The 11,352-nt window shown below is 31.5% G+C and overlaps 2 protein-coding genes across 6 annotated transcripts; one reads left to right on the top strand and one right to left on the bottom strand.

The window, feature by feature from the left end:
* Window positions 1-954: 954 nt before the first annotated feature.
* On the top strand, window positions 955-4,721 carry LOC108320323 (aluminum-activated malate transporter 9). The gene is made up of 7 exons (XM_017551712.2): window positions 955-988; window positions 1,058-1,367; window positions 1,494-1,634; window positions 1,725-1,994; window positions 2,652-2,788; window positions 2,893-3,039; window positions 3,975-4,721. The coding sequence occupies exons 2-7, from the start codon at window positions 1,097-1,099 to the stop codon at window positions 4,512-4,514; spliced, it is 1,506 nt and encodes a 501-aa protein (XP_017407201.2). The 5' UTR covers window positions 955-988; window positions 1,058-1,096; the 3' UTR covers window positions 4,515-4,721.
* A 1,583-nt stretch (window positions 4,722-6,304) lies between these two features.
* LOC108320369 (uncharacterized) lies at window positions 6,305-10,765 on the bottom strand. 5 transcript variants are annotated; one of them, XM_017551769.2, is made up of 2 exons: window positions 10,577-10,765; window positions 6,305-8,581 (listed from the first exon to the last, which is right to left on the bottom strand). In XM_017551769.2, exons 1-2 carry the CDS (start codon window positions 10,649-10,651, stop codon window positions 6,647-6,649), a joined length of 2,010 nt encoding a protein of 669 aa, XP_017407258.2. In that variant the 5' UTR covers window positions 10,652-10,765; the 3' UTR covers window positions 6,305-6,646. The 5 variants fall into 5 exon arrangements, with proteins under 5 accessions (XP_017407258.2, XP_052725361.1, XP_052725362.1 ...); XM_052869401.1 differs by having other exon boundaries at window positions 6,305-10,235; window positions 10,577-10,732; XM_052869402.1 differs by having other exon boundaries at window positions 6,305-9,499; window positions 10,080-10,717.
* Window positions 10,766-11,352: the final 587 nt, after the last annotated feature.

Below are 11,352 nucleotides of genomic sequence, written 5' to 3'. Positions count from 1 at the left end.
GAGACTTAAAGTTCACTTCTTAACAATTTATATTAAAATATATTATTATTTTATTTAAAATTTATTTTTGAGTCTTTTATTATTTAAAATTTATTTTTGAGTCTTTTATTATGTAAAATTATTGATTGAATTATCATAATTAATTTTATTTCATATTTTTTTAATAAATAATAATGTCAATTTGTTTAATCTTTAGATATTGTTGATATTAAATAATTTATTATTATGTTTAATTTTTAAAAAATTTCTTTATGAAATAGTTTATACTGATAACATTATTCTAAATTATCTATTTGAAAATTAAGATTTGTGGAAAAATTTCTTAATTCATTAATTATTAGTTTTAGTATTTATAAAAATTAACAGTCAGTCAATATTTTAATTAAATTTTATTTTTAAACATAATTTTGTAAATAATATTAACAGAGTTTTATTAATACTATTTTTTTTTTAATTTTTTTCAGAAAGTCTAAAATAAGGAACTTTATCTGTTTGAACTTTAAGTAATTTGTTCATTGCAAGACTATCATTCGAAACCATTGTTATGAAAAGGTTAACTTGTTTATTGAAGGAATAAAAATTCCACAAGAATTGTATGCGTAGAAACTCAATATAATGCAATGTGATCCACTGAAAATGTGTGTGGTCATTAGTGATCTGCGTAAGCGATGGAAGTAGAAAGTTTTTTAGGATAGCCAGACAGAGACATGCAGTAATAAGTTTACTCACTTTTTCTGTCTCTTTTGAGCTAATCTTTGAAAAAACTTGCATGAAATTTCGATTCTAATTCTTCATCCATGCATGCATGGAGTATTGTTCAGGCTAACTAAGCATATTCTATATATAGATATTGTTTTCAGTTCCAATGCTTCTCTATAATTACTATGGCATCGAATCTTCTATTCGATATATATATCATGTTCATCTATTCTGCTAAGATCATTCCGTTTCTTCCATCACCATTCATCCTTGTTACTTCTTTTACAGGGTTAGTAATTTTTATCAACACTTTTCTGTTTCAAACATCTCAATAACACTTGTTATTTTTCTGTTATAGGGTGTCCACCACTCAATTTTCTTGCACTGGTTGTGACGAATGGACCAAAAAATGGAGAGCGTTGAGATCAACATTCCAACAAGTACACCTACTAAACCTGAGCTGCATGCCAAAAGAATTTGGCTTCAGATTCTGAGTGTGTGGAAATTTTGCAAGGAAGACACCGGCAGAGAAATATTTGCACTAAAAGTTGGGGTAACTGTTCTTCTTGTGTCTTTGTTCGTATTATTTGAAGCCCCATATCAAGTCTTCGGGTCGAATATGATATGGGCTGTTCTCACTGCTATCCTTGTCTTCGAGGACACTGTTGGTATGTTGTACTTTATCGTTGTGGCTATAAATTTATACAGAATGATTCATTGTATGACTTGTATCAATGTTTAAATGCATACTTTTCATACTGAATTTTGATGGGTACATGGTTGTGAATTGAAAGGAGCAACATTTAATCGAGGATTTAATCGAGCAGTAGGAACCTTGGTGGCTGTATTCTTGGCTGTTGTGGTTGCTGAGACAGCACTGTCGTGTGGTCATGTCGCTGAGCCTATTATCCTTGGCCTTAGCATGTTCATGATCGGTAATTGCAATGACATGTTGTCTAAATTTTCATATAATTAAGAGGAATGTGTATGTAGGGTGTGTTTTAATCATATGATTGATTATGCAGCGGTGATAACATCGTACATGAAAATGTGGGCACCACTTGTGCAGTATGAGTACGGGTTTAGGGTGACACTGTTGACCTATTGCTTGATCGTAGTCTCTGATTATAGAATTGGTAACCCAGTTAGGATTATGATCGATCGCCTGTACTCAATCGCCATTGGAGGAACGATATCTGTGTTGGTCAATGTCTGTATTTTCCCTATATGGGCTGGGGACCAACTGCATAAAGAGTTGGTCAAAAACTTCCATTCAGTAGCAGATTCTCTTGAGGGTAAGCTCCAACAAAACTGGAAAATTAACCAATTAATTAATTCTGTTTGAAACTTTCAATTGGAATAGATATATTATTTTAGTTAATTTGCATATAAAAGTTAACGATGAAAATCTATAAACTTATTTAAGGTTTTATCAACAAGTAGATATAAATCTACGCTTAATTTAACCTATAAAACAAACTTGTAAAATAAGATTTGAATCTATTTATATACTCTAAATTGACTTTAGTACTACTTTAGTACTAGTTGATGTGAGACTTTTAATACATTTTCCTTATATTGAAGTATAATTAGACATTAATAAATGATTCGATAATACTGAAAAATATATTCAAGAAACAAAAAAAAAATTAAAATAGATTTCAAATCATGACTCTAGTACATGTTAAAAAAGTAAAATTTAAACCTAACTCAATTCTATAAAACAAATTCGTAAAATGAGATAAACAAATTCGTAAAATGAGATTTTTATAATATACTTTAAATTGGTTTTATCATTGCTATTTCTAACCGGATCGAAGCTAATGTTAATTTTTTATGTATAGATTGTATTCATGTCTTATTAGTAGTATATGTTTTCGATTATCGTCTATGGAAAGATCAGTTACTAACAATATGATGATATTTATTTTTCTTTCTTTTGACGACATCAGAATGTACCAAGAAATATTTAGAAGACGCCTCGGAGAAGTCAAAAATCCCCATGGGAAGCATAGGTACATTTCCTGATGAACCAGCTTATATGAGATGCCAAAGCACCTTGGATTTAGGGTCAAAGTTTGAAACTCTGGTATGTATGTGTTCATTGAGATTGCACTAGTTTTTCAAGTTTCAGTTTCCATCAGTGTCGGTTTGAAATAATTTTTTGGTCTATATATCTTCTTTGACTGCAAGGCTCAATCGGCAAAATGGGAGCCACCGCATGGTAGATTCATGCACGTTTCATATCCATGGTTACAATATGTGAAAGTTGGAGCAGTTCTGCGACACTGTGCCTACGAGGTTATGGCACTCCATAGCATTGCACACGCCAAAATTCAGGTTTGTTCTTGTTGGTTTTGACGTGCGTAAATGCTTGTTGATGATCTTAAAATTTAATTATTAGTTTTAAGATTTTCATTATGTGATTTTAATATATTTTAATTTTTTTATAGTATTTTAAATTTAATATCTTTTTTAAAATAAGAATTAGAAGGTAGAAGAAAAAAAACTAATATTAATTAAAATCTAACAATATTAATTCAAAGTTAAAAAGTGCATTTATTAAAAGAATAATTTTTTTAATGTTTATCCTTGTAACTTCCCACATTTTTTCTTGCATCTTCAATTTTTTTATATTTCCAAAACTATTTTATGTATTTAGAAAAATTCTACACCCCATGTCTTTTTCCCAATGGATTAATTTTATTTATTTTTATTTCAAAGTTTGTCCAAGAAAAATCTTTCAATAAAATTTCAAAATTTGTTGAAAGATTTCAAAACCTTCAACAAAATTCGAAATTCAGTAAAAATTTTAAAATTTTTTTTAATGAATTTCAAAATTTATTAAATGTTTTTTATAATGAATTTTGAAATCGGTGGATTTTTATAAAATTTTAACCGATTTCGAAATCAGTTAAAGTTAAAGAATGTTATATTTGAAATGTAAGGATGCATAAAGAAATGTGGGAACGTGCAGGTAGAAAAGCTTTTTTTTTTTAGTGAAATGCTTTCACTTTTAAAATTAAATTCGTTTTTTTTTCTCAAACTACTATAAAAAAATTTATATCATGTAAAATATCTTTTTCAATAAAAGACATGTGGAGGAGTATTTATCATAACTTTCATAACAAATTAAAATAAAACTTCAATGTGTTTACATTGACTTTGATAGAATATTAAGATTAAATGGAAACATATTAAACTTTTGTTGAAAATGACATTTAAGATAAAAAGGAAGTATAAGAGTTGTAAGCAGTGAAAGTGGTGGTTGTCAGGTACCCTACAAATGGAGGGTTGGGCTTGAATCAGAAGTTGAAGAAGCATCAAAGGAAGCAGCAGAAGTAGTAAGAATTTTGGGAAGAGACATTAGCCGCATGCAGTGGAGTCTGAAAGATTCCCACATTAAAAGACTTCAAAACTGTGTCAAGAGATTGCAGAGTTGTATGTGCTTCCAATATTCTTATATGCTGGCATCAACTTTTGATAACCCTTTAAAGACCTCTGCAAACATTTCACACATGTTCTACCATTTACCATATCAGAGGGAGATGATGGAAGAAGAAGTGGAATATTACAATGAGATAACAGGGAAGCAATTGCGAAGGCTATATTCTTGGCCACCGAGAGAAGCAGATGCTTTTGAAGAAGACAGTGAGAATAACGTAAAGTTGAGAGCCTTGGAAAGTGCAGCAATGTTGTCATTCACTAACTTTGCTTCCTCTCTGATGGAGTTTGTGGCAAGAGTTGAGCATTTGGTAGAGGCTGTTCATGAGTTATCCAAGATGGCCAAATTCAAGTCTGCATTGTTAAGTTAGGTTAATAAGATTAAGTAATAATCAATATAGGAACTCTATTATTTTAAACAAAATTAAGGTAATAAAAGTACGTTGCAATCATGCAATATACAGCATGTCTATTTGAAAATCACAAATATATACACAGAGGACAATAGTATAACCCTAATATTATAACTAAACTAAATGTATACAACTTTTTTAGTATAGTGAATAGACTTGTAATAATCTGCTCAAAGAAAAAAAAAGTTGTTGTAAATTTTGAAATCACTTTCGTCCTGGACAAAGCTTTCTCTTTGTTGTTATATGACCTATATAAGCTCACTGATTTTTATTTTCTTTGTTTAAATAACAATCTCGTTACATATTTCATCTAAAGTGATTAATATGATATTTTTTTACAAGTTAAATACATTAATTTTTCCTTAACTTTTAATAAAAATTAAAATTAATTTATTTTCAAAATTTTTGACTAATTTATTCTCTTTACGAATATATAAATTTAATTTTTTTAATTTAATTTTATTAAATTTATTTAACGTTTTTTTATGAATTTCTTAATTAACCATTCAAATATTATTACGAAATGCTTTTGGAACGTAAGATAAATTTAACAAAGTTTAATTAAAATAATTAGATTTACAGATTTTTAAAGTTAAAAAATTAAAGTAAATACTAATTTCATCGTTAATAAAAATTAAGGAATTAAAATTATATTTAATTTATTTCTTACAATATTTTTTTAATATCCTTTGAATTGAGGTTTTAACACAAATAACTGAATATAACCTGAATGTTTATGACAGTGTAACAGTAGAATAAAAGAAAAAAATTAGATAGAATTGGTTAAATACTCATACATTTATTTATCAATCAAATATGATGTAGTGCTTGAATATCTTTTTATGTAAACACGTCTTTTTTACTTTAGTCTTTGCAATTTTTGTTCGTTATAAATTTTTATTTTAATCCATCTAAATACTACTTTGTTTTAGTTTCTAATAATAATAATAATAATAATAATAATAATAATAATAATAATAATAATAATAATAATAATAATAATAGCAATAATAATAGCAATAATAATAGCAATAATAATAATAATTTTACGATGACGATGATTTCACAGTTTTAATCGTAACATTATGAACTAATTTGACATTTTAATGACATTTATCGATATGATATTTAATGACTTCAGTGGTGTACAGTAATTAGTAATATGAAACCCTGACTTCATCACTATTAGTCATATCATCAGCCAATGAAGAGTAAAAATTCTCTACAACCTTGCAGACGTTAAAACAACGCATTAAACTTTAATAACTATTTATTTAATCGAATGTTTACGCTCTTATTTTTAATAACCATTGGATAAATCAAATGGTTATCACCGCTGCAGAGGATCAAGTGCCTTAATGAATAATCTAGACTAATGGTATGAACATTTTGCCCAAAAAAATTAATAACCAAAACAACAAAAATATTCAAGAATAACAAAAGGCTCTTATTTCACAGAAACTAAAATGTTATTTAAGTCAAATGAGAAGTAGAGTAGCAAAGTAGAGTATTTATAAAAAGGTTTTACGAGAAAATCTCCATCGCTTTTTATATTTGTCGGGTCCAATAAGTCAAATTATTGATTTTAATTCTTTTCCAAAATTACAACTTCAATAACGCGCTTAAAAACAAAGACTAAAGAATAATTTAATACGCACAACTAATTACAGGAAAATACAGAATATAATCAACACGTTTATTAAAAGTATGAAAACAGTTCAAATTACCAAATAGGAGCAAACACTGTCTTGTCAAGAAGTGCTATAGCATGTTATATCTCATTCATTAAAGAGACATTCTTAAAAACATAATACAAGGTCACACTGACAGACTTTACTCGTAACAACCTGTTCTCACAAATTGATAGATAACATGTACAAAAGGAGAAATGAGGAAAGAAAGAAAAGCACCAACTACCGAATCAAAGTATAAGGTCCTACCCTTCCATACCTTCCACTCGTTTCTCTCCGTTGTCACGACAGACAGATATCAGACAACGACTCTATTCAAACTTAGAGGTTAGAAGTAAACACGAAGATAAATTTCTGAAGTGAGTGGAAGGCAACAAAAGCAATAACTAGCCTCAAATTTTATTCTGGGACACCATGCAAGCTTTTATTTATCTCTGAGGGATCACTCAATAGGCCTTTCCCAAGGCTAGAATTCCCCTTCAGCATTGCCATCAGACTTCCACCATGCACCCTGCCTTCGGGAACAGCTACCAACATTGGTGTATGATCTTCTTCCCCCGGTGGAAGATGAGTACTGGCAACTTCATTTAGTTTAGCATCAGAACAGGTTATCACACCATCTTTCTGTGGGTTACCCATTTTGATCATATCCACATCCATATCTTGGTTAATGACAATCTGCTTCAGTTCGCCCAGTTTATCACGAGTATCCTGAATAACTGATCCCGAGGATACGCCTCCATGAACTCTCTTATCCAGCACTAGCCCACTATGAAGTGCGGACGGACCTGTCTTCCCCCTTGCCAAGGAATAAGAAGGGTCAGCCTGTTGATTGATATATTCTGACCCAGGATGTCCCCAAGAACATCTCTTCCTTCCTCCACGTGTCTCACAAAAGTTGGTGGCACCTTGTGCACCCTTTCCACACCCTTCAAACTTGCATCTCTTGCCTCCCTCATGACGTACACAAAGATCAACTCGTCCTCTAGCTCTTTTCAAGCAATCAGGTACAGCACACCTCATTCCACCTCCATGTGCCACACAAAAGTTGGCACCTCCATTCACACTTTTGGTACAAATTCCACCACCCTGGTATGCACAGCATTTTCCTCCACCATGGCCTTTGCAAAGTGGAGTGGTCCCCTTAGCATCTTTGGTGCACCCTGGTGCTGTACAGCGTTTTTCCACACCATGCGCTCTGCAGAACATAGTGTTTCCCTGTGCCCCTTTAGTGCAACCAGAAGCTTGACATCGATGCCCTCCACCATATGAGATGCTCAGACCAGCTAAGCCTTCTGCATTCTTAGTACATTTTTCTGTTTGATGTCTCTTGCCACGGCCATGCCAAATACACAATCCAGATTTCCCACGGACAGCTTGGATGCATCCCTCAGGATGACTGCATCGCTGGCTACCACCATGAGCAATACAGAAATTTGTATGTCCTACTGTGCTGTTAGTGCAGCCAAAATATTCACATCGCCTGCCTCCTCCACGAGACTTGCAGTGCAACGTCCAGCCTTCAGCTCCTTTTTTGCTGCTGGCTTTGTTAAACCTCCTGCCACCACCATGAGATATACAAAGTCCAGAAGCACCTTGGTATCCCTTTCCATATCCCTCAACTTGACATGTCGTAGAATTGCTGTTGCAGTGTAGTGGTTGTTTTAGCTGTGTTGGTCTAGAAGTACAGCTTAAAATTTTTTTCAGTTTGTTAGGTGAGGGATCCATGACCTTCTTTTCGGTCCGGTTTAACATTACACTAGCACCTGGATCAAGTGAAACAAGCCCTAGTTTCAATCTACATGAAGTTGATCCCTCATCTACATTTGGTGGTGTCGTGCTGAGTACTAATGGGATCTCCAAGTTCAACTGAAGAGGTGGAGACTGAGAGGGACTTACACAAACACTGGTAATATCCGATTTGGAGGGCTGTGTGGAAAGGCTTAACTCCAAATCAATTTTTGGCTGCAACTCAACTATCTTCAAATTTGAACTAACAAGTTTTTTCGGGCTCTCTACCTTCTCACAGTCAAGATTAAGGGTAAAGTCCAGTTCAATATCCATAGGCATAGATGATTGCTCATCAATCTCTTTGACTGAAGATATAGCAGTGCAAGAAGTAGCTGAACTCTCCTTGCTGTCAGAGGAACTTGTTGAAAGTCCAAGTCCAAGAAACATAGAAGAGCAAGTGCTTTGCCCAATATATCCATCAATTAAACCCCACTTTCTTTTCATTCCCTTTGAAATTGAAGAACTAGGGGAATCAAATTGTAAGATATCATTTGTACTACAGTCAGCTTCCGTTACTTCAACTTGCATCGAGCTACCCAAATTCTTGAAAGCATTTGCAGAAGGGTTAGCAGTGAAACTCAAGTTCTGGGACCTCACATCCATGAGACAATGATAGTATAGTTCTATACCTATCAATAAATTTCAATAGAACGTTTTCCTGATTTCCCCATTAAGAAAATTGGATATCTATAAAAGTCAGGTTAGATGCACCTATGGGTCGTACTATTGGACATCTACAAGAGTAAAATGCATCCCCCCACTTACAAATCCTGAAGTATCACATCGATCCATCTAATAGAATAGAAGATTAAAGTGATGCTGAGATTATCAGTTATTGTAGGTCACCTTAATTCAGAAAGATATGAATACTTCCAATACCCTGGTTGGAGGTCAATCATCTTGTTCATGACATACCACGTGGTTAGCACTGGAACTTCTTCCAGAACAAAAATTATTGCAGTAACACTTTGACGTATTTGAGCATCACTTTTTTTTTTTTTTAAAAAAAAAAGAATAAAATAAAGAGTAACTTTTTGGTGTTTATTTCAAGTACATTAAAAAATTTAAAATTAATGTTTTTTATCAATAAATAACACTCAGCAGTTAAATAACAAAATTTATTGAAAAAGCTATCCAAGTCTCAATAAAAGAAAATAAGAAAACCTTGATGAAAACATGAATTAATTCTTTGTGCATGTTTCCCACGCTAATTTTGAGTAATAGAGTTGCACATAGCAATTTTAGAGAAACAGAAATTAACTTCTCAGGGATAACATCATAATTAATTATTCTTTGAAAACATGAAATGTAATTTCGCCCCCTAACGAGCAAAAACATGACCAGCACATCTTTTAATTTTGACAGTGTCCCCCTAGCAAGCCAATTCAATAGAAGATGTACACTTTCATTCTCACTTTGCACCTCTCTTAACTATAGAAGAGAGAGTCCGTCTATCGGAATCTGCCACAAGGGGAAAGCTTCAGAAAACTTCTTTAGGAGTAAACTATGAAGCTCAGATGACACGGACACAGACAGAGATATGGTTAAATTGAAAAAGTACAGGACACGGAACACTATATACATATTAGTTTCAAACTTTCAACTAACACAAAAATGAATCTATATCTTTCTAATATCCAAAAAGCGAAAAGTAGTGATCAAAGATTTGTTCCTTATTTTTATAATCACTATAGAAACTTATAAGTTTATTGCTCTTTTAGAAACTAGAAAATCATTTGATTTGTGTTTATTATCATTGTGTTGGAGCCCTGCCAAAATTATGTCAAAGACAAAAAAATGTCTTTCAGATTGAATACTGTACCAATTCATGTATCGTACGGGTGTCCGGACACGCTTGTCCGGGCTTCATAGGGATAAATGGAAGGGGTTGATCGGTTAATGCTACGGTGGCAATTTTCTAAAATTTTCCCCAAAGTAGCAACTCTAAAATTTGACCCCGAATTACAAGAAAATATTTCACAGGGTCTTGACCACATCTACCATGACATAATCATTACTGAGTCCATATTAACAAACTTACTTGACTAATGCACTGGAAAAATATATTGGCTAAAATTCTTCCCCTTTTGGGTGCTTCTGGACCACCAAATTAAATCAGGTTGTTGAAACAGATGACAGCCAACCAAACCGAGAAAACGAGCCAGGACAAATGACTCTGGCTTCAATGGTATCACAACTTCACATATAAGATGGACACCATCAATCAACTAAACAAAATATGAAACAACTAAACAAAATAAAGCAAACAAAATAAACAGAAAAATAACAGATAAAACGGAAACAGAGAATTTGAATTAGCATGCTTTGCACAGAGCCGAGGCAGATAAAACAATAAATCACAGTTAACGGCTCCAAGTTCGTTTACACACTTCCAGCAAATCAAATCAGTTAAATAAAATTGAGATGGAAAAGGCACATAAATGATTGGCTTGAAAAGCATCACAGCATAGTGTATTAGTGTAGCAGATGAGCATGATCATAGAGAAATTAAATAGGAAGTAAAATTCAATTTAATACCTGGCGATAGTTAATAGTAATTCCTGGAGTTGATTTGATATAGTTATGTTGTTCCCGCAGAGCTTGGGGAACCATTCTAGGGTTTTGACCTTCGAAAGATTGGGATTATGATTTTCTAATAAAAAAACCTGGAAGGAGGAGGGAGAAACAAGACATTGATGATCCACAAAATCATGCATTACGATCAAGCAGAATGGGTGGGTTAAGATATAATTTTAAATGAAAAACTTTTACTTTCATTTAACATATAACATAGTTATAAAAAAAATATAATTTTTCAAAAAAAAAAAGAAAGAGAATAAAAAATAAAAAATGATAATATTAAATTAATGTAAAAATTTTATATATGTCAAAATATAATTTTCATAATTTTACAATGATAAACTCTAAATTTTAAATGATGATTAAATTATAGAAATAAAACATTATATTTTAAATTTTGAAAAGTTAAGATGTAAACAAAAATATGGAGTTGTTAATTTGATAACAATTTTAGATTAGAGCTAACGAGAAGAAGATTTACGTATGTTTTAAGAAAATAAAATTAATAATAATTATTTTAATTTTTTAATTGTAAAATACAATAAAAAATAAAATAGAAATATGAAGTGTTAATAATATAAGAAAATTTTAAAAATAATATATATATATTATTAAAAGATAAAATTTTTATATGTTAATATAATATAAGAAAACTAAGAATAGTATAAGACAATAGGATTTATATAAAGTAAAATAAAATTTCATAATATTTATATTAGGAATGACTTAAAATC

This window comes from Vigna angularis, chromosome 10 (genome assembly GCF_016808095.1).
Source record: "Vigna angularis cultivar LongXiaoDou No.4 chromosome 10, ASM1680809v1, whole genome shotgun sequence".
Lineage (NCBI taxonomy): Eukaryota > Viridiplantae > Streptophyta > Magnoliopsida > Fabales > Fabaceae > Vigna > Vigna angularis.
The sequence above is the reverse complement of the archived record's forward strand: the minus strand, read 5'-3'. Positions and strand labels throughout refer to the sequence as shown.

Bases quoted from the DNA above. Each gene is read 5' to 3' on its own strand.
- LOC108320323 (XM_017551712.2), top strand. From the start codon at position 1,097: ATGGACCAAAAAATGGAGAGCGTTGAGATCAACATTCCAACAAGTACA. The intron at 1,368-1,493 runs GTATGTTGTACT...GTGAATTGAAAG, and splicing joins TGTCTTCGAGGACACTGTTG to GAGCAACATTTAATCGAGGA. The intron at 1,635-1,724 runs GTAATTGCAATG...TTGATTATGCAG, and splicing joins CCTTAGCATGTTCATGATCG to CGGTGATAACATCGTACATG.
- LOC108320369 (XM_017551769.2), bottom strand. From the start codon at position 10,651: ATGGTTCCCCAAGCTCTGCGGGAACAACATAACTATATCAAATCAACT. The intron at 8,582-10,576 runs GTATTAAATTGA...AATGCTTTCAAG, and splicing joins TTACTATTAACTATCGCCAG to AATTTGGGTAGCTCGATGCA.